A 23,496-nucleotide genomic window follows, 5' to 3' on the forward strand; every position below is an offset into this window, starting at 1 on the left:
GGATTCTTCGCTGAATCTAATATGGCTAGAATCTAATATGGCTATACCTAACTGCAAATGAAGGCAAGAAATCTTTGTGTTCTCTAAAAGAAGGGGTTCATTTCTAAGAAGTCTTTTCCACAAAGCAAAACATACTGACTTAGGATATAAAAGGAACTAAGCACTCAGGCTCAAATACTTGTTTCCTCAATTTGCTTTTCACTGTGTTATCTGTAACCTCCTCGCAAGTGACCCTGTGTTGCCACAGAGACTCTTGAGGCTGCGTTGAATAAAGCAGTTGTTCTTCAATGTTTCGTTGAATAGTCTTTTGCCATATAATTCCAGGGATTGCCCATGGAGCCTTAAACAATCTTTCAATAATGAATGCTGAGAGTGGGGATTTCCCTTTCCAGGCCTCTTCCTCCACCTCCGTTTTTGGCTTTAGGAAGAGTAGGTCATTGACAGACCGGATCTTTTGAGTGTGAGCAGAAAGCAATAGCCTTGTGTGAGCGAACTTGTCACTCATTGGTCACCTGCCTCCTTCCTGTTGCTGCCAACTAATCTTTTCCCAGTCCCACTTAGAAAGTTTTTTCCTATTCTCACATTCCTAAAGCATGCACAAAGCCTAAGATTTTCTCTGAGTTTGACCTTTCATAAATATTTTTATCTCCCTCCTTGACCTTCCCACCCTTATCTTTCCCCTCCATTGTAACAAATTACCACAAATTTAAACGGTCAAGCAACACTAATCTTACAGTTCTGTAGGTTGAGGTCTGACATGGGTCCTACTGGGCTAAAATCAGTGTTTTGGGGCTGCGTTCCTTTCTGGAGCTCTAAGGGAGAATGTTTTCTTGCTCATTTGGGGGTTTTAGGATTGAAATGTTTCCTTGACAGTTGTCAGCCAAGGGCTGTTCCCAGCCTCCAGTGGGCAACTGCATTCCTTGGATCATGGCCTCCTCCTTCCATCTTCGAAGCAGCAACAATGGATTGCATCCCTTTCATGTTTTGAATTTCACCTGCCTCTTCAGTCTCATGTCCCTCTTCCACTTGTAAGAATTTACACGAACCTGGATAATCCCGGATAACTTTCTCACACTCAAGTTCCTTAACTTTAATCACATCTGTAATGTCCCTTGTGAAACTTAAGATGTGGACATCTTGGATGGTGGTGGTGGTATTATTCTGCCTACCACCTACCTTCACCAATTTTCCAGGCTAAGGTAAGAAAAATCCTAATTCTACTCCTCAAATGAGATTTAAGAAGTTTCCTCCACCAGAACCAGATATCCAATGCATTACTTCTGTACATTTAAAAGAAATTCTAATTTAGTACCTAAAGGAGAGATGGTTTCATATTTCTGCTGTCCTTCCCATGTGTGCACACATCTGGCTTTCCCACTATAAATTTCTTAGAATATAGGTACTGGGTCTTAGTAGCCATTACTTCCTATGATGTACTGTGCATTGCCAACTAGTAACTTGCTGGGGATAGAAATGCTAGGATCTAGAGATCGAGATTAGGAGTGACCTTGGTGTGGATGAAAAGGGAAGAATTAGAACCTCTTTGCCTTCTGTAAGGGATGGGCAGTGGAGTGGAGATCTCCTTCATTGCCTTGCCAGCAGCAGCGAGGGCACAGCCTCATTTGAAGAGCAGAATGGAAGCCATAATGCTAGAACCTTTTTTCAGTTTATGAAATAGAAGCAGTTAGTGGTAAGTGACTACAACCCCAGACTGAAAGGCAGTCCTCAGCAGCACAAGGTACAGGAGATGATATGATTAGAGGAGCAAGTTGAGACACCCAAGTTGGGAATTGCATGTATATTATAAATTTAATGGTTAGACCAGAAAGCAAAAAAAATTGAGAACATGTCTTTTTCTAAAGTATTAAGGTGGAAAATGAAAAAACTTTTATACTTTCAGTGATTGAACCAAATCAGGCGTAACAAGTTCCAAGACTATGAACTACTTTAAATTTTAATTAAAAAATGTTACTTGCCTTTGTGGAGAGTCCATAGCTTCCATCATATTCTCAGGAACCTCTTAGCCCACTTAAGACATGTTTTCACATGTACAAAGGGCAGGAGCTTTCACTGATAAGGCCCTAAATGCAGTGTGGCTGGTGGGTGGAACAGTGTAGAGTAGGAGTAGGGATAAGGTGTTTAGCCCTGACCCTGAAGGAGCCCGTGATTTAAGGCAGGAACGGGAGGCGTGATAATAGATTTGTACGGGATGTTTATTCCAGCTGAGTGTGGAGAATGCACTGCAGACAGGACTGCAGGCAGCAAAAATTAGTTAAGAGGGTGTTGCATCATTGTACACCCAAATTAATATCCAGGATAGAATAGGCTGTTGCTTTATAAAAGTGCGACTGAATTGGAAGTAAAAGTGACTTGATAATATATATGGTTTTGGCAATTATGTAGTTGAAACTTCTGTAATAAAAAAAACAGTTGCCCTAACCGGTTTGGCTCAGCGGATAGAGCGTCGGCCTGCAGACTGAAGGGTCCCAGGGTCAATTCCGGTCAAAGGCATATACCTTGGTTGTGGGCACATCCCCAGTAGGGGGTGTGCAGGAGACAGCTGATAGATCTCTCTCCCTTCCTCTCTGTTAAAAAAAAAAAAAAAAAAAAAAAAAAAAAAAAAAAAAAAAAAAAAAAAAAAAAAAAAAAAAAAAAAAAAAAAGATCTATTAAAAAACAACCAGTAACAGTTGAACAGGGAAGAGTAGAGGGCATAGAGTGAGTTAGAGAGTGTTCTTCAGTTTGGAAGTACAGCTGACCTTGAACACAGGTTTGAACTGTGTGGGTCCACATATATGCAATTTTGCAATAGTCAGCCATCTGTATCTCCAGGTTTTACATTAACAAATTCAACCAACCACGATCAAAAACAGTATTTCCAGGGATGCAGACGGCTGGCTGAATGCATTCTATGCCATTTTGTTTAAGGGACTTGGGCATCTTCAGATCTTGGTATCTGCAGGGGCAGGAAGTCATAGAACCAATTCCCTGTGCATACTGAGGGACAGCTGAAGTTTTTGGAGTCAAAAGTTGTGAATTTCTGACTGTGTGACGGGTTGGTGCCCCTGACCCCTGTGCTGTTCAAGGGTCAGCTATACGGACTTTTTAAAAAAAAAATTTCAGTGGAATTTCTAAGCAGAAATGTATAACCAGTAAGCAGCTGCTTATACCACTACTATAGATAGCAGTCTTCTCAGAAAAGAAATCTGAGTTGGAGATTCAGATTTGAATCTACAAAGAGATTGGAGCCATTGGCTTATTGACAATAACTACTGAAGGTGATGGAGAAGAGGATTCTGAAAAGAACATGAAAGCAAAATAACTGGCCCAATACCACCCACATGTAAGAAAGCAGCATAGTTCTGTCTAATCCAAAGCATTTGTAATCTCTATTGTACTCTATTTCTCAAATGAGGAATATGTAAAAATCTTTGGAACTGTAAAGTGTTACAAATGTATAAACATCTCTACTAAAATAAACTAGCTTAAAAAATATCCTTTGAACTACATGTATGTTAACATAGACAGAGTTAACTGTCAGGTATATAAACTTCATGCATTGGTGAAACTTATTCAAAGAGTTTTGTGGGTTTTAAATCCTAACTAAAATTATTTTTAAATTAATTTTTACACTGGAAACTAACTTAGAAAAGATAACGATGACTGTTGGTTGGCCTTAGATTTTTCAAAAATGAAGCTTGGGGAAAAGCCAAAATGCTCAGGCCTAGGTGAGTCGTGTTACTCAGATGCAGAGGTCTATGTGAATAGTGTACTGGCCAGTATTTGTTGCAAGAGTAACAACTCTACTCCAAGGCTAATTATTCTACTACAAGTAATAATATCACTTGGTGTACTTTTGAAACAGTAGTTTTTCCTCTGTTTTAAACTAACAGATGTAACTGGCATTGTAAAATTATTGTGAAAGATCAATAATTACATTGCCTATATTTGGTGTAATATTTTATTTTCTCTTGTATTAAACGAAAGCCAAGAAAACATCAAGTTGATTTTAAGGCAAATCTTTACTCCTTAAAGAAAAAAATACAAACCGGTACTTTAATAATAGATCGTTATATTTTACATAATATAAACAAAATCACTAATGTGACTATATGCTTGGTTTCCTTAAACTACAATGAACCACAGGAATAGGTGAAAATGGGTTTACTTATTAACAGCAAATAAACAACTTGGGAAAACAGGTAGCATGCATTTTTTGTTTACTGTCTATGCATAGGCCCCAACATAACCAAGCTTTAATAGCCACCACCCCCCCTTGTTTGCCCAAAGTAGTCACTCCCATAGCCCCCTCTGCCCCCTCCTCGCTGGAATCCCCCCGATCCTCGGTAGCCCCCTCCACCACCGTAGTCTCCTCCCGCACCACCTCTATAGCCCCCTCGGGAACCTCCTCTATAGCCTCCACCTCCACCATAGCCTCCCCGATAGGAGTTGGAGCCACCACCATAGCCACGGCCATAGCCTCCACCTCTGTAACCTCCGGTGCCGTAGCCTCCGGTGCCGTAGCCTCCGGTGCCATAGCCTCCACCGCCATAACTAGAGCCTCCCCTTCTATATCCACTTCCATTGTCATATCGGGCCATCTTGGGAGGACGTGGACCATCTCCATACCTACGAAAAGCACAAAGCCACCACTTTAGCAAAGGATCCTTAATACTTCTCAATTAGTCACAAAGTATAAACATTTAGTCATATTTGAAAATGTAACGCATAAAGGGAATAAAACCAACTGCACAAGTAAACTGAAATGAAATACATCTGCTACTCCGAAACTGATACAGGAGGAGGCATCAACTGTAACCATCCGTTTTTCTAAAACTCTTTCTAGTTCATTCTCAAAGGTCTTCAATTTTGGCAGTATATCCTTGCAACTTTAAGACAGTTCATTTTCACTCAGTTCAACTATAGAGGATTCTAATAAACAATAATATGTTAGAAAGAGGTTCCTGGAGTTGGCAATAAATTATTTGATCTTTATCACCAAATATTTTCCTGCGTTAACTTTGAAATATGTTTCTGAAAAAGTCTGGGTAATGTGTTTACGCCTAAATGTTTCATGTGGCTTTGAAACAAAGAAAATGAGGGGTAATGGCAAATTGCAGAACTCATGCCTTACCAACAACACCCCAAACAGCTATTCCTCCCGTGCAGCTTTGAGACTAGCACTACCAATTCAGCAGTGGGCCAAGTCAAGAAGTGGCCAGGATCTGTCATCATGCCCTCGCTGCACTGCCATCTCCCTATTTCAATCCATCACCAATTCCTATTGATTTTTCTGCACAGCTGTCTAATCTATTCTCCCATTTCAATCCTCCCTATTATAATTCAGGCTCCATCGTATTAATACATCCTAAACTCGGTCTTACATTTATCCCATCCTTTCTATTTTCTGGACTTTTGTCCTTCACAGAGCAGATTATATGTGAAGCACCCTTGATCACCACCCCTTCCTGCCAAAAGTAATCACTCCTCTTCTAAACATCTATGATAACTGCATTTGTATCTGCATATGACATTTTTTTTGCAGATTTATTTTTGAAGAGTCTCCTCAATAATTCTTCTATACATGGGACCTACTGGGAGGACCACAGTATAACTGACCCTTGAAGAATATGGGGGTAAGGGGTATTGACCCCCCAACAGTCAAAGCACATGTAACTTTTAACCCCCCCAAACTTCAACTGTCCCTCAGTATCTGTGGGGGATTTGTTTCAGGACCCCCCACAAAAGGTACCCAAATCTGCAGATGCTCAAATCCCTTATATATATGAAATAGCACAGAACAATGAATACAGTCAGCCCTTTGCATCTGCGGATCCCTAACTGTAGATAGGAAATACTGTTTTCGACTGTGGTTGGTTGAATCCTTAGATATGAAACCTGGGGATCTGGAAGGCTGACTATATATTCATTTTAAAAAATCTGTGTATAAGTGGAACCACATAGTTTAAACCCATGCTGTTCAAGGCTCAACTGTACAGCATTATAAATGAGAGCCATGTGGCCTTTGAACCCAGCTTTACCATTCATTACCTGTGCAATTTTGGGTCTTTACTTTTCTTATACACATTAAAGGGAATAATCTATGTACATCATAGGTAGGTCAAATATTAGTGAGAACATAGCAGAAAAGCACTTAGCATAGTGCTTAACACATACTATGTGTTTGATCAATAAATTTAAAAAATGAACTCAGTTATAGCCAGAATGGGGAACCAGAATCCATAAAGCACATAGCAGTTTTGTACACCAAAAATATCATAGCTTATAACTAGAAAACATTTCATTTTATAAAATTTTAGTTTGTGTATTACTGTTACTGTAACTTAAAATTTTGTGGTATGACTGTGGTACTGTAGTTATGTTCTTAAAAGATATATGGAGTTTACTGGTGTAAAATGTCATAATGCCTGCAACTTAATCACAAATGATTACATAAGCTAAAGAAGTAATATATACACGAAAGCAAGTGGCACAGAATTCTGACAATTAGTGACCCTAAATTAAGAGACTATATGGGTGTTCACTATACTATTTTCTGTAGACATCAGCTGTTTTCAAATAAAAAGCTGTAGGCAAAGAAATATTTAAAAGATGAAAAGGATATGAAACATTTAAAAGAAATCCCACACTTCTTTAAGATACCATGTTCTTCTATTTCCGCAAGATAAACCCTGATGCTTTACATTTGAAGCAGCAGCAATTTAACCCAGCACCATCATTTTTTTCCTTTGGAGATGGCAAAACAATACTGTGGAAAGTGACTGGGTCCTATCACTTTATCATGTGAGCCACCATGGACTCTATACAGAAGGCATACCTTGTTGGACTGCGTTTCACAGATGATGCATTTTTACACAACAAAGGTAAGACGCTCCACCAGCATAAAGATTATGACTCACTGAAGACTCAGATGATGGTTAGCATTTTTAGCAATAAAGTATATTTTTTAACTAAGGTATACACATTGCTTGTTCAGACATAATGCTATTGCACACTTAAAAGACTAAAATATAGAAGCATTAACTTTTATATGCGCTGGGAAACAAAAACCTCATGAAACACCCTTTACTGTGGAGGTCTGGAACTGAGCCAACAATGTGCCTGTATATGTACTTCAAGGTCCCTTAGGAACTCTAACATGCACTGACAGAGACAAAAGTAAATATCCTTACTCTGAGTGTGTTAATCAGAACTAAATTCCGTATTCAGCGTATGTCTAGAACTTTAATAACAAGGCCTCTATCAACAAACTGTGGGGCTTTTAGGCCAGTGCAAGATTACTGTCCTCTGCTTAGTTCACAGAGAAGTTACTGTGGTACTCACCGTGGACCGCCAATCATAAGGTTGATACCAGCAGCCGAGGGCCTAGAGATCTGGCGGATCGTGTTCAGCATACGTTCATTTACGGGGTCCAGCTGGCTGATGATACTGGGCTTCTGGGTCACCTCGACAACCAGAGCCTCCATGGCTGCTCGGAGAGCAGTGATACAGGCAGCAGCTTCATGAGATATTTGCAGCCTGATCCTAAAGTAGAGAAAAATGAGAGGGGGATACATAGAATCATCAAGTCTATCAAGCAAATTTCTGTTAGCAATACAGAGCACTCAGCCTCCAATGAAAGAAATCAGAGATTCAGACTGTGAACTTTTATAAGTTGTCAAGGATATGACTGAGCCTACTAACTGTTCATTAAGCTTTATCTCATTTTTTGCCAAGTGCATACTATTTGCTTACCCTTAGTCTCTAACCAAAATATATAGAGAGTACATGAAAGAGGTACCCATGTTTCGGTGTGATTCTAATTCCTTAGTGTAGTATTCATGGTGATAGATGCCTAATGCATCTGCTCCTCCTAATGCTATAGTCGATTTAAGACTTACTACCAAGTATAAGCTGTACTATCAAGGGAATGCAGAGAATGATAAAGTTATAGAGAACCTTTGGTGCCACCAAGTTTTGCCATTATTTGTTCTACAAATTAAGTTAGATCAGCAACTAATTTTATCACATCTCACAATTCTCAAAACTGACTTTGGAGTTGATATTTGAAAATCCATACCAGTCATCTACAAGCACAATCTGCCCATCAGACTGGACTTTCTTGGAGGCAAAGAGCAGCAGCTGCAGGGGGGTGACTAAGGTCATGCCTTTAGCAGAGATAGCCCGGGTTCGAATCTGCAGATGGAGAAAGACACGAAGTAAGAGTTGACATGCCAATTGCATATCAACTGCTATGTAATGATAATGCACAATGCTTTAAAAATTAAAACTCATGTTCCCACTTCACATTAATAAGTAAAGACAATTTGAATTTTCAACCTAAACTTTTCTAACTAATCTTTTCTTACCTTTTCACCAAATACAAAGAAGGGAGATGGGTACTTCACGTCTTGGCTGCTAAAAGGACAATTAACAGATGACTTGTGGATAAGTGCATTACGCCCTTCAGTGGTGAGAATCTTTCTCTTTTCCTTATGATAGCACACGTTAGGGTACACGCCAAAAGCCAGAAGAGAGATAACAACATCTAAGTTATTATCTGGTCCAGTGTTAGTAAACACTTGTGTCAACAAACAATCTGTTAAGAGGAATGGAGTAAAAAAAAAAAAAAATCAGATACTTGGCTAATCCTCACATTGCATACAAACTCTTTAAGAAGATTATGAGAAATGACTCCTCAGGCCTTTTTTCAAACAACCTGCCTAACTTCTCTCCTCAGCACGTTTATAACCAGATTAAGTTCAAGAAGAAATTCTGCTGAGAATCCACATTAAGAAAACTAAAACGTCTTGTGTGTCTTATACACTCAACCATAAGATAAGCTTGGGGTGATTACTTAAACACACACACACACACACACACACCAAAACTATTCTCTACTCTCAGAATAAGAGACTGGCAGGACCAAAGTATTCCTTCTGATGGTCTAAAACAGCTGTTTCTTCTGGACAGACAAGTGACAATCCAAGGGAACCCACTGGAATGAGAAGGATGTTCCCCACCCCAGACTATACTATGACAGTGGTTCTCAACCTTCTGGCCCTTTAAATACAGTTCCTCATGTTGTGACCCAACCATAAAATTATTTTCGTTGCTACTTCATAACTGTAATGTTGCTACTCTTATGAATCGTAATGTAAATATCTGATATGCAGGATGGTCTTAGGCGATCCCTGTGAAAGGGTCATTCGACCCCCTAAGGGGTCTCGACCCACAGGTTGACAACCGCTGCTCTATGAGGACTTCACCACCATCAGAAGGGCCCACAGCATAGTTTGTTCTAGAAAAACCTGATTTCCGGTCTTAAAACCTCCTAACTGAATTAATTTGAAAAAGTAGTAGAAACTTCTGTGCCATTTCTTCATTGATAAAGTAGGGTAATAGTATCTGCATACAAGACTGTTGTGAAGATTCTATCATATGAAAAATGCTTTCCCTCTTTCATTTTATTTCAATTTAAAAAATTACAAATTTAGTCAGCTTACAGTAGAAGAGAACTACTTTGGTTAGTTTAGATCATATCCTTTTAAAATTTGCCATCTTGCCCATCAGGTTCTAGCGGGTCCTACTTTTGGTTTATGTTCTAGTTCTCAATGATTTAAGAAATAATTTTGTCTATTAATCTAGCTGTGGGAGAAAAGTATAACAGCTCAACTTCATATCAAGAGAAGACAGCTGGATTACTGTTTCTACATCACAAAGTCCTCTGTAACTGTCTACACACTAAAAACCTTAATTAAAGCCACTTAAAATGTAACATGGTAGAGTTCACTTCATGTCTAAGAATAAAGACACAGACACATTGATGAATCACTTCATAAGCCACTATTTGAGGTTATTTAGCACACCACTCATTCTAAGAGTACTGAAAGGTAGACCAATGTTCTTCACAAAATAAGATTTAAAACTCCCCAAAGTATTACAATTTTTAAAGCATCTATCTTTTACATTATTATTTGAGCATCATAACCTTTTGCTTCCTTTTTAAAATGACTGAACTGCCCTGGCCGGTTTGGCTCAGTGGATAGAGCCCATGGACTAAAAGGTTCCGGGTTCTATTCTGGTCAAGAGCATGTACCTAGATTGCAGGCTTGATCCCAAACCTAGTCAGGGCACGTGTGGGAGGCAACCAGTCGATGTGTCTCTCTCACATAGATGTTTCTGTCCCCCACCCCCTCCTTCCTCTCACTTTCTAAAAAACAAAAAAAAACAGTGGAAAAATATCCTTGGGTGAGGATTAAAAACAACAAAATAATATAAAATAAAAATAAAATGACTGAACTAATGTGAAAAACTGATTCCCACCATAGTTCAAATAGCTGGAACACAGAAAGCACAGGGTCAAAGTCAGAAGCTGAGACAGACTGCACTGTTAGTGTGCACTACATAAATTCCCTCCAGATGTGTCTTAAGACTGTAAGAGTCTTACCTTCTGGAAATCCAGAATTGATCAGAATCTCTTTGAGCTGAACTTTGGCTTCCCAGGTCATTCTTAGTGTAGCCATATTGAGCCTTTTGTGCTCACAAAAACGTATCTCTGCTTCTTCTCCACCCATTCTAAAATAAGTATAGGAGTCATATTCAAAGCCCAGGTAATTAGATACAGAATAGAAACCAGAGACAGTTCACCCAAACCTTACAACTATCCTCTTTCAAATCCTTACCTAGCATCATCCCAAGCTTGGAATACTGATAAAAGGGCCACATGATCAGAAAATCTGGTTCCAGCAAAATTTCGATGGACATAGCCCAGTCGCTTTCCTTCACTGATGAAAGGCTCAGGAAAGCAGGTGGCAGCAGAGATGGTACAGATAGCATCTCCCACACTGAAACAGAGACAGGAAAAGTCAGTCTCATTCATTCTTGTTCCAGCACCTCGGACAGTATACTGTGGGTCAGCGTCTTGACTGGCTATGACACTGCTTTATTAGCACTGAAATTGGCTTAACAAAGAACTTTACAGCTGCTCCCTCCCGAAGCAGAATAGGAAAGAATAATGAGCGCTGATATTAATGGATGCATATTTATCATAAATGATGACTAAGTAGTCAGTGTATAGTTTCCCTTTCCTATTCTCTCTTACCCATATTCTCTCTTACCCATTTTACCAAATCTCTTAATCTTCAATACTTCTGATAAAATATACCCTTTTTCCTAATGCTATTTCTCTTTCAGGGACAATTATAGTTAACCAACCTCCCGAGCTGTACCTTCTAAGAAACCAGAGCTCTTTCCCCCAGTGAGTTGTGTCCAGGTGTCCATCTACTACTTGTTCTCATTTCATACTTCTTTCAGTGTCTAAAGTAAGCCACTTGCCTACTTAAAAATGTTCAGTTTTTCTTCTATCTGAGCCCATCCTGTTTTTAAGGGGAGGGGAATAAGATTTTGAAACTATCCTACCATTTTATTTAACTATCAGCAATAAAGCAAAGCACTTACTAGAAAATACACCCCATTATCATCATTTTGCCAAAACGAGGCTCAATGGGGAGTTTAGCCAGGATTCGGCCCAGAGGAGTCAACTCATCATTGATATCTAATGCATCAAGCTCTGTGGGAAGAAATTTCTTTGTGAGCAGAAACAGTAACGAACACCCTTTAACCTAGACAAAGATGAAACATTTCTTTATAGATTAAGATTAGGAAAGTGCACTTGAGCTTTTATCACTTGTCAAGCCAGCTGCCAGCACCAGCCAACAATTTTTTTCACTTAAAAATTCTGGAGCACCTAATATGAAGATGTACTAGAATTAGGCCTTGTAGGTTGTAAAGCTGAATACAGTCTATGAGAAGTCCATAAATATAGTAATAAATATTAAAAGTACCTATATACCAAAGTCTGATATCATCTATACCAGGGGTGGGCAAACTTTTTGACTTGAGTGCCACAATGGGTTCTTAAACTGGACTGGAGAGCCGAAACAAAAGCATGGATGGAGTGTTTGTGTGAACTAATATAAATTCAAAGTAAACATCATTACATAAAAGGGTACGGTCTTTTTTTTTTTTTTTTTTGTTTTAGTTTTATTCATTTCAAACGGGCCGTAGTTTGCCCACGGCTGATCTATACTAATAAAAGGGTAATATGCAAATTAACCATCACCCTGCGACACCCATAGCCACAAAGATGGCACCCAAAGATGGCGACACCCATAGCCACAAAGATGGCAGCACTGGCCGGAGCCATAGAGCCGGCAAGAGCAGGCAGGAGGCAGCTCCTGCTTGGAGCGAAGGTGGAAGGCAGCGGCCAGAGCGAAGGTCCAGGTCCCGGAGGGAAGCTGGTGCCAGCAGCCAAGGGAAGGAAGGCCTATTCTTGCACTAATCTTCATGTATAAGGCCTCTAGTCTATTGATAATTCTGAGAAAAATATCTTGAGAACAAGTCTGAAGTTTACACAGCAGATGAGTACTAGATTCAGCTCCAATACCCTTATTTTTTCCACTATACTACAACTGCTTCAATCAGAAGTGTGATTAGAAAAAATAAGTGTTCTAAAAGATGTACATAAAACATTATCATGAGTAATTGATGTTCTGATTAGTTAAATATTGGTTAAGAGATGACATCTTGCCTTTTCTCCATTTTTCCCCCAAAATAAGACATTAGTTCTGTTTTACCTGTTACTAATTTTTAATCCTGATAATAGGAAGCACATAATACAACACTGGAAGCCTTAGCACCAGAGTCCTGTGGACTGTATTTTCTTCTTGATTCATTGTTAGGTGTTACTTGCGAGAACAAGACAGGTGGCATAATTCACATGTGCCAGATAGGTCTGTTTATAGGTACCTCTAAGAGTGTGTTCTGCTTCAATCACAGCATCCAAAGGTGGAGGCTCAATTGCCTTGGCCAAGAATTGGCCAATTCCTCCCAGACGCAGAAGTTTTATGCTCAAAGCAATTTCATGTAATGGTGTTCGGAACATCTCTGGTGTCATGTGGGTTTCGAGTCTAAGAGAAAACAAACATAAAATAGCCATCCTCCTTTGCATATACATACATTTATATAATAAAATCTTTGCAGAGATAATCAAGAATATAGAACTGCACTTCACTCATCCTTTTACAATCATCCAAGAATGTTTTATAATTTACTGCAAATACTGTCTCTGGATAAGACCCTCTAAACTGGTTGAAGAGGGACTTATGACTATACTTACAGGCCCAATAGCTTTTTCAGCTGGGAATTAAGGAGAATGAAAAAATTATCCCAAACTCCTAATGTTATTACCTCCACCTATGGCATTTCAGTTCCTGCCTGCTGACAAACATAGGCTAAAAATGGTAGCAAGATGATGATGTGGGCTAATACTGACATTTTCTCACAACCTCCTCCTAGTCTATATAGTATTAGTGCCACTGAAAGTATCTTAAAGATCATTTTAACCTTTAAAATTTAAATAATAAAAGTCATTATTACAAATTAATATTAATAACAATAGTTAACATCTACTAAGAGCTTACTATGTGCCAAACATTGTTCTCAGTATTTTACATTATTAACTAATTTTATTCTTGAACAAATCTTATGGGCTAGGTAGTATACTATCTTCCCTTAACAACTGAGGAAACAGACACAAAAGGGTCAAGTAACTTAATTTTATTTTATAAAAACAGAGGCCTAAAGAGAGTAAATGCTTACATTCATGAAATATATTAGGCACAAATAGTATTAAAATCCAGGTCTCCACACTTCTAATCTAGGCTTATTCCCTATGAACTGTTCATGATAAAGATCAATGGGAACCATTAAAGATGATTCCAATTCTACCAGGAAGAGAGCTTAAATTCACACAAATGCATATATAGTATATTCATTCCTCATCCTACAGGGAAAAGAGCAAAAATTCCTCATTATAGGTCTATTCATGCATTACTAATTAGTAGGTGCTTTACTTTAAGATGTTAGAGTACAGTACTTTTTTCAGTTCAGGGGGTAATCTAACCTTTTAAAGAACTTATCCATATATCACAGGCAGTCTCCTGAGTTAACTTCTGATGCTAAAATAAACCCACATTCTAATTACTGGAAAGCCACATGGTACCAGTATAAAGGCAAACTAAAGCCTCTCTAGTTTTTCTTCAGTGCATTACGTACATCTATCTGATCACCTAAATTTATCTGTCTCATAATATTTTATTATCATAAATATATGCACACAAATCCCCTGGTTACAGTTAATACACCCCACATGGATCTCAAGAAATAATACAACTAAATACATGTCTTAACACGTTGCACACCAGTAGTTTTATTGCTAGCTTTTCCCAGTGGCCAGGTAAGTTTCTATTGAACAAGTACAAAAAACGTTTTATAAAGCATCATACTTTAAAAAGACATTAGCTTGTACCAACATGTAATAAGTAACTTCAAAATGCAATGGGTATTTAATTTTAAGGCATGCCTTTAACATTTATGTAAAACACTGTAATATGAATACACGAGAATGCTTGTGATCCGCCCGCAATGTGTTAAGTCTGTAATTCAGAGCCATAAGGATGTTTTTAACTAATAGGTACCATTCACAAACATTCCCCAAAAGGCCATCTCTCTCTCTCTCTCTCTCTCTCTCCATCCATCGAAGATATAAAAGGCTACGTAACGGGCCGACTGGCAGGTAGGTATGACGTACACTGACCACCAGGGAGCAGACGCTCATCGCAGGAGTTGCCGAGCGACAGCAACTTTACAGAGTGCCCTTTCCTAGCCCAGGACCCCTCAGGGGATGTCAAAGAGCAGGTTTTGGCCTGATCCCAGCAGGCCAAGCCTGAGGGACCCCACTCACCCCACAGACTCTCCCTTTGAGCTGCAGTGCTGCCCCAGGTGCAGCTGGCGGGTGAGGGACCACGGGAGGGCGTGTCCAGCCCATCTTGCGCAGTCCTGCCCCACTGGCAACCTTCTAATTAATTTCCTTTCAATGTGCACGAATCCATGCACCGGGCCACTAGTGTACTACAAATGGAAATGCACAAGGTATAAACAGACTTGGACTTTGGCCCTGAAGCAGTCAGCTAAACTTTTTAAGTTTTAGTTTCTTTATCTAAATAATGGCCTCTATTTCTTAGACAGATGAGGAGATCATGAGACAGGTGATGTACTAACAGTGAGGAAAAAAAAAAGTTCTATAAAGACAAAATATTACTTTAACATTTTTCAGAAAGTTAATCATTCCAAAAATATCAATAATCCCAAAGTGATAAAGCTATGCAGAACCAAAATGTCCATGTATTCTTCCTTTTAATGCTTTTAAGTAAACCAGTAGCTAACATGTCACCATTGACAATTTGTGATTTCTTTCATTTACTGCAATCTTGTCATCCAAGTTAAGTTTCCTCCAATATAGTTAACTGGAGGCATTTATGCACTGATTTCATTAAATTCATGGCAGAGAGAGAGAAAAAGAGAGGGGCGGGGGAGAGGAGGAAAAAAGTATATAAAGGGTTAAAAACAACATCCATCTTAATTCTGTAATTGGTCTCACCTCTCAAAACGAGCTCGGCTACAGAGGTGAAAGCAGAAGCCCGGGCGTACTCGGCCAGCTCGTCCTTTCCGTTGCTCCAGGTTTGTTTTGGACGCCCACACTGTTGCATAGTTTGTCATATTGTTGTGGGCAGTGAACAGCTTCACCTTCTGCCTACGTAGCACAGAGTAGTTAATTCTAAGACTCGTGTGAACTACCAATACATAACTATCATTATTCTACTAAGTGGGGGATGAGTTCCAGATGGCCACACCCACATGTGGTGTCTATTTGTGAACAGCACCAGTAAGAATTTGACTGCATCTCCTGTCAACTTACTAAAAGGCAATGTAACACATATGTGCCACTACCAGCTGGATGATCTTGGCTAAATGACTAACCTATGCTGTGCCTCATTTTCCTCATCTGAAAATGAGTGTAATATCACCATCTATCTCATAGGGTTTTTATATATAAATATTAAGTGAATTAATAAATGTAAAGCATTTAAGTAGATCTGTTATATAAATGTAAGTGGACAATTAGATGATCTACACTCTCTATGATCTAAAGATCATGTGTTAAACTGGAATATGGGGCACTTCTCATGACCTCACCAGCAGTGTCCTTCTAAATCCTATGCAACCCCAAACCCTTCAATGTTACACACAGGTGGATAGCACTAAATGATTTGGATTGGCACAGAGGAGCTGCATACTACTCACCAATCCCTAAACTGGGCATTGGCAAATCTTTTTCAATTGTCAGGTAGGTGGAGAGACTATATAGAGAAGGTCTGGGCACAAGCTGGCCAGATATAACCAAACTGTGACTTTTTTGTCTTGTGTGTCAATTACCGTCAGTACTTAATCTATACACAATGCTACCCTGTGTATCTCTCAGACCCATTTCATACTAAACATGAAGTCTTTTAATTCTAAAATGAGTGTCCTACAGGTAGTATGTTTGTTATGTGCTAAATATTGATCGTCTTTATACACAGAACAGCATGTTCATTTTTCTGGAAGTTGCCAACGAAAACACCAGGAAAATGAACAAAATACCCACAGATAAGAGCAGTGGGAATCAGTCAGAAAATAAGAGTGCTAAGCTTTGTCACATTCTCCCATAAGTGATTTGTGATGATCAAAAACCAAGTGAAATTATTAATTACCCTACTGCCCAGTATATATAAAAGCACAATGATTTTGATGGTATAAGAACACAGGAACTTAAAATACATTCTAAAGATTTATTCCAGGCAAATAGGGCCCTTGTGAACTTACTTGCAGGAGTCAATGACATAAACAACATCATTTATGGTAATGCTTGTCTCAGCAATATTTGTGGACAAAATAACCTGTGAAGAAATGACATTAAGAAAAATTACACTTCAGGAATTTATTCACTCAGCCATTGACTAATGAAAAGCTTTCTAAACTTAGAGAGAATATCCCCCTTTCCCTTAATTTAGACAGATTATTATTATTTTCTTAATAGCTCTTTGAAGATCGGTAACATTTGTTTAATATCTATGACATTCACAACCCCATAACTGTAATGTTCATTGTTTACCTTGGTTACGCCAACTGGTACTGGGTCAAATACTTTGCGCTGTTCTTCTCGAGGAATCTGAGAATGCAGAGGCAGAATCTGATACCTATGGCTTCCTATAATACAGAAGTTAAGGTCTAAAAATAGGAGCCTAGTTTAAAACTGCTATACATTATGCATATCTATACTAATAAGAGAGGAATATGCAAATTGTCCAGGACACCATCACAATAACAGTAATGACCAAACAGCAGGCTGCGTGGGCAACCAGGCCGGAAGGGGGATTAGTGAGGGACGACCAAGTGACTGAACAGCAGGCTGTGTGGGGCCAGCAGGCGGGGGCATTTGGGGGCGGGCAGTTAGGAAATTGGACCTAAACCAACATCCCCCAAGGGGTCCCAGATTGGATAGGGTGCAGGCTGGGCTAAGTCCGTCGTCCCCCCGCCCCGCATTAATTTCGTGCACCGGGCCTCTTATATAGTTGTTATATAAAAATGGACACACTAAATTTTGTTTTTACATACTGCCTAGGGCATAAGCAAAAAGATTCATTTTCACTCTCATATATGCAAGAATTCAAAGACTCATACCAAAATGTGCATTCATTTCCAAATGTTTCTGCATAGTGTAAATTAAATTCCAGCCAGGCAGAAAGACCAACACGGCTCCAGGAACATTGAGGGTCTCGATGTACTTAAGCAAAGCCTCAATGAGCTCAAAAGAAGTTTCCTTTTCATTCAGTTGAGCCATGCTCATCCTTGTTTCTGGACCATATTCATCACCACAGATCAGGTTGCAATTTGCCTGCAAAAGAAAGAGACATATTTGGGTCTATCTCCATTACCACAGCTCATGAGGCAAGTCTCCTATGTCTGCTCTTAATATTCAAATGACACCTAATCTCCTTATTAATTTTAGCTGATTAGTCCTTTCTGGTATACAGAGGAAATTTAATTTCCAAAAGAGAACCTGTGGCATGTTGATTTATCTACTAATCAATATTTCCCATAGGACATGACTAAAATTCAAGTACAAACTCTTAAATTTGACTCTGAAATTCTAATGGCTAATCTACTAAGCATATTTCTTTCTTATGACTAACTATAAACTCCTGGTTTTTCTACAATATTTTCCCTACTGATTAATGAACTGCTCATGATTCTCTGACTCAATTACCATATAACTACTGTTTTAAAAATATATTTTTTTTAAATTGATTTCAGAGAGGAAGGGAGAGGTAGAGAGAGATAGAAATATCAATGATGGGAGAGAATCATTAATTGGCTGCCTCCTGCAGGCCCCACACTGGGGATTGAACCTGTAACTCAGGCATGTGCCCTGACTGGGAATCAAGCTGTGACCGCCGGGTTCATAAGTAGATGCTCAACCACTGAGCCATGCCGGCTGGGCCCATATAACTACTTTATACACATACAATGCCTCCCTGTGTAATTCCCAAGTTCACTGCATACCAAATAGGAAGTTCTTTAATTCTTAAATGAGCGTCCTGCAGGCAGGGATTTGATTACATTCATCTATTTCTCAAATAACGTGGTCAGTCTTTTCCAAAAAGTCTGCCTTAGAATCAATGACAAGCCTTCAGTAAGGAGAAACAAAGCTGTTACAACTCATTTTTGTTTGCCTTGGTTACTGGGTCACCTGGACATCTGGTGAAAATGTAGATTCTGACTCAGCAGATCTGGGGTGGGGCACAAGATTATGCCTTTCTACCAGTTAGTGACCCACGTGCTGTGACCTTTAAACATCTTACTGTTTCTCTTCTTTTTCTTTTGACCTTTTTGTCATAGATTATTTAACTCATGGTATGAAAAGAACTTGTCACTCACTGAACATGAACCTTTCTGGAGCGCCATGTATCAACTTAAGATAGACATCATGGTCAGTTTACAAAGTTTTGTGTAATGCTAACTTAACTGCATATATTTACTAAAATCCATTCTCTTCTCTGTAACAACAATCTGCCCATAATAAAGTCTCCATGAAATTCACTTACATCCTCCTCCTCACCACAATCATCATCCTTATCCTTCTTCTTCTTGTCCTTTGGTGGAGGAATAAAGTGGGTCATCTGAATACAGTCTTCCAAAAAATATTCTGCCGGGACAATCCAGTCAGGTAAGTACCATCAACTTGCAGAATGGAGAAGTCTTTAAAACTCATTTGCAAATTCATAATTCAAAATTACTTAATACCCCTCAACCTGATTCTTCACAACTGCCAAGAAATCCCAGTGGCAATAACCTCTTTTCCCAATCTAATTCAGTGTTCCTATTTCTTGGACCTTAAAGGAGAGTTAGGTATCTTATACATGTTCCCACAAAGCCAGTCATGGTATCTATATACAATGTTCAACCAAACATTCATAGAATGCCTACTATGTACATGCACTATGTTATACACTCCCACGGTGTGAGAGTTATATATAAAAAGAAATAACATCAATACAGTAACATTGCATAGTCCAGGATGTACACATAAATGGGTTCCTTTTAGTTAATACTCTGAAGGACCTCAAAGCAAAGGTCGTGACACCTGCTGATCCATTATCTCCTGAAGTTCTATGTTGGGCCCATAAGTGTCTCATAATCTAAACATTTGTCCCCTAAGCCCTAAAAGCACAAAGTGCCATTCTCATCACATCATATCCAAGGCACATACCATCAACACGACTTATCCCTGATGATGTTAAACTTGATCACCTGAGTTAGCTTTTGCCAAGTTACTACACTGCAAAGTTACACCTGCTTCCCCCTTTCCATACTCTTCTTTGGAAACAAGTCACTAAGCACAGCACTCACAGGACAGGGAGTTAATTCTCACTTTTTTAAGTATCTACATACATTTGAACTCTTCTGTATCAGAAATTTGTCTTTATTACCTATTTACTAATTTAGCTACCATCCAGATTCATGAGTATTTATTTTATACTTATATAAACCACTACTGTATTTTTTTGTTCCAATTAGTGCAGCTTTGGTCATTGAGAGCTTTCTCAGGTTGGCTCCTAAGTCCCTTTATCTTCATCACTTTGGGGTGTTTTTGTTGTTGTTTTGTTTAACACTTTCTCATTTTCTGGCACTACAAAATATCCCAGGCTCATCTCAGATATCCCCTGCTTTATTTAACCTTAGAATCAGCCATTTCTCTTAAGGACTGGTTCTTTAACTGGAAAATGGTACTAGAAATACCATCTTGGTGGTGGCATGTCCCTTGATAGTGGGATATCATTGCTTCTAGGACTGCTCAGCAGACAAAGCTAGAAAATACATGTATGGATATTAACCCATGTACTAATTCATTATAATTATTTGTGTATCCACCCACTTGTACGGATACAAATATATGCAACCATTTGTACCTATACAAATTTATCTATCCATTTGTATCTATACACTAGTTCTTCCTGATGTCCTCAAATGTAACCCATGGCTCCCTTCCCTCCTACCTATAAAACCTCTCACTCCAACAGTAAGCCTGGCTCCTACCATCTGCCATCCATGTATTTGTTTTTTTCAATCTCAGTTTACTTTCAAAGCAGTTTTAGTTCTCTTGTGAGATACAACTATATGGCTTTTATTTCAGAGCTACTCTTACTTTAAAATTTCAAAAAATAGCCCCCTGAAGTATCCATTATTTCATACTTCCACTGCAAACTATTTAGCTTATTTTCATGCCCTCAATTCGACTGTGCCATAATTCATTCTTTTTTAACCCAAGCTATTAAAAATGGTGATGACAAAACCTTTTAAAGTAAAGAATTACTGTACTTATAACTATCAGAATCTTAGCCATCAGAAATACTTTACCTTGAAATATTCACCTTAATGTCATTTCAAAAGTTCTGCCTGCTCTGGCTCTAAGCAAAATTATCTTGTTAATTTGACCCTGGCTGCTTAAACTTTTAACAGTAATTCCCATGACCATCATATTAATTTACCCGACTATAATAATTTTAAAAGTTGTTTGGCTACTAAATATGCACACTCTGCATGTAGTGAACAAAACTTGTTCTCACTCCTCAGATTGTACTCACTCCTGCTTAACTAAAACCCCACAAATGGTATGATGCATTTGATACGCTAATTTGCCTGGATTTTAAATCTCCTTTAACCCAGCGGTCGCCAACGGGTGGTCCACGAGGTCCGAAAGGTTGGTGACCGCTGCTTTAACCTAAAAAGGAAATTTTCTTAATCTCCAGAATTAAGAGATTGATCAATCATGCTCCTGAGGAGCACAAGAGATATTCACCCCCACCCCCTGCGCAGTATTTACCTTGAACGGGAAAAGTCCTCCCATAAACTTCAATGATGGGGCAATTGAAGAAATATTCACAGAACATGCTGGTATCGATAGTAGCAGACATGAGAACAATTCGAACTTCAGGATAAGCCTGAACCACATCTCGCAGCACTACCAAAAGGAAGTCAGTCTATTCAAACAAACACAAACAAAACAAAATTGCATTAAAAAGTCAGTGCTAATGAGATACACCCAATAGATTTCAGGTTCCTAGGAGGCTTAAATAAAGGGTTACAGTGCGATGCAGTTACAAACAGTATTTTAAAATAACAGTCATATGCTAACAGTTGTGGGGATTGAAACGAGTGCTATTCAGGTAAGGGAGAAAAAAATTAATGAGCAAAGAATTCATCTCAAATTTTTCAGTGAAATTTGTATTTGTAGGTACACCAACTTTAACTAGAAAAAAGGGGAAACCTATCGTAAGTCAAAAATCAGTTATATAGCCTGGTTTTTGTGGCTCAGTGACTGAATGTCAACCTATAAATCCAGAAGGTCAAGGTTCTATTCCCAGTCAAGGCATATGCCTGGGTTGCGGACTGGATCCCCAGTGAGGGGCATGCAAGAGGCAGCTAATCAATGATTCTATCATCATCATCATCATCTCTCTCTCGCTCTCCCCCTTACTCTCTGAAATCAATAAAAAATATAATTTTAAAAGATCAGTTATCCAATCACATGTAAAGCAAATCTTAAAAATGTTGAAAAGATCCTGATTCATTCAAACAAAATAATGGCTAAGACACTTAATCGTGTAAAGTAACCATTGACCCACCAACGAACATGAAAGCTAGAACTTTGACATAACTTTTCTCTAGCTGCGTGGTCTCTCACCATCACTTTGCCTTTCCCAACTACAAAAAACCACCATAGAAATCTTTTTATATTTCTTTTCATGTATACAGCTTTCACCTCATCTATAGATATTTATATAGACACCTATATATATTCTTAACTTTATGAGTATATGTTATATAATCTTTGGGATTTCCTCTCACATACCATATCACTGCTAAGATTCATCCACATGTTATTAGTTATTCTTTCTAATGACTTTAATATCCCAATATGTGAATATACCAACTGACTCACCAGTAGGTATCTGGTGGTACATACTGCAGTTATCTGGGTTGTTTCCAGAATTTTACTACTGTGAACTTTTGCTACTGTGAACATTCAAAGAAAAAAAAAAAGGGTTTAATGGCCTCACTAGAAAAAGATGTTCAACATCTTAGTGACAAAAGTTCATGGTTTTGGTAGAAGATGTAAATAGTGGGAAAAGAAAAAGCAAAGCAGAGATTTTATTTTGATTTCTTTTTATTCAGAACATTAGCAGTTACCTTATCATAATATTCAGCTACTTACATTTATGTCTCTTTCATGTATTTCATCTACAATTACATGACTGATTCCTCGAATGCCTGCTTCTAATTTTCTCAGGAGCACACCTTGAGGAAAAAAAAAATCACAGCAAAAAATGGAGATGTGTTTCTATGTTGATTAAAGTAGGGAGGATAGAAAAGTTCAAAGAAACAAGTTTCTAGACAATTATGCTTCAACTAAGTAACCCCAGCATCATTTTAAAAAAGAAACAATCACCTGCATATTTAAAATTATTTAAAAAGTGATGGTGAACTCTAAATTAAAAGATATAATTCTAGTAACCTAAGCTGATTTCATTTTTTCCAAACTACAATATCCAGCAGATGTATCATGCTGTCCATAAAGGAAAAAAATTGCTCAAAGTTCTATTTAAACAATAATTTTGAGACTGGCTCCTTGATTTATAATTTCCAGCCATTCTGTGCTATTACCAAGCTTTCTTCAAAAATAGCACAATGTAAACCCCAAATGAAAGACCAAAATTAAACACATTACTGACCTACAGTACAAAACATTATACTGGCATGAGGTCGGGGAAGTACAGATTCAAATCGCACACTGTAGCCACAGCTTTTTCCAGGCTCTTCTCCTCTCTCATATGCCACGCGCTCTGCTACAGACACTGCACTGATTCTCCTGGGCTGAGACCAAAAAGAAAAGTGATTTAAAAACAATAAAATCAGTCACACCTGTTTATTGGAATTACTAAATTATCATAGTCAATCTGTTCCACTGCCAGCTCAGTAATCATCAGAAACA

At 38.5% G+C, this 23,496-nt stretch overlaps 1 protein-coding gene across 3 annotated transcripts in view; it reads right to left on the reverse strand.

Moving 5' to 3' along the window:
• Positions 1-4,005: 4,005 nt before the first annotated feature.
• The window catches only part of DHX9 (DEAH (Asp-Glu-Ala-His) box helicase 9), a 41,016-nt gene continuing 21,525 nt past the window's right edge, over positions 4,006-23,496 (reverse strand). For all 3 annotated transcript variants that reach the window (XM_005880209.2, XM_014528351.1, XM_005880210.2), the window contains 16 exons: positions 23,237-23,378; positions 22,720-22,802; positions 21,328-21,484; positions 19,049-19,149; positions 17,625-17,838; positions 17,056-17,150; positions 16,767-16,840; positions 15,502-15,654; positions 12,810-12,970; positions 11,460-11,571; positions 10,685-10,846; positions 10,450-10,577; positions 8,369-8,598; positions 8,080-8,195; positions 7,344-7,544; positions 4,006-4,628 (listed from right to left, as the gene is read on the reverse strand). In XM_005880209.2, coding sequence (XP_005880271.2) covers positions 4,256-4,628; positions 7,344-7,544; positions 8,080-8,195; positions 8,369-8,598; positions 10,450-10,577; positions 10,685-10,846; positions 11,460-11,571; positions 12,810-12,970; positions 15,502-15,654; positions 16,767-16,840; positions 17,056-17,150; positions 17,625-17,838; positions 19,049-19,149; positions 21,328-21,484; positions 22,720-22,802; positions 23,237-23,378 — 2,502 coding nt within the window. In that variant the 3' untranslated portion in view covers positions 4,006-4,255. The remainder of the gene's footprint in view (positions 4,629-7,343; positions 7,545-8,079; positions 8,196-8,368; positions 8,599-10,449; positions 10,578-10,684; positions 10,847-11,459; positions 11,572-12,809; positions 12,971-15,501; positions 15,655-16,766; positions 16,841-17,055; positions 17,151-17,624; positions 17,839-19,048; positions 19,150-21,327; positions 21,485-22,719; positions 22,803-23,236; positions 23,379-23,496) is intronic.

This window comes from Myotis brandtii, unplaced genomic scaffold, assembly GCF_000412655.1.
Source record: "Myotis brandtii unplaced genomic scaffold, ASM41265v1 scaffold630, whole genome shotgun sequence".
NCBI lineage: Eukaryota > Metazoa > Chordata > Mammalia > Chiroptera > Vespertilionidae > Myotis > Myotis brandtii.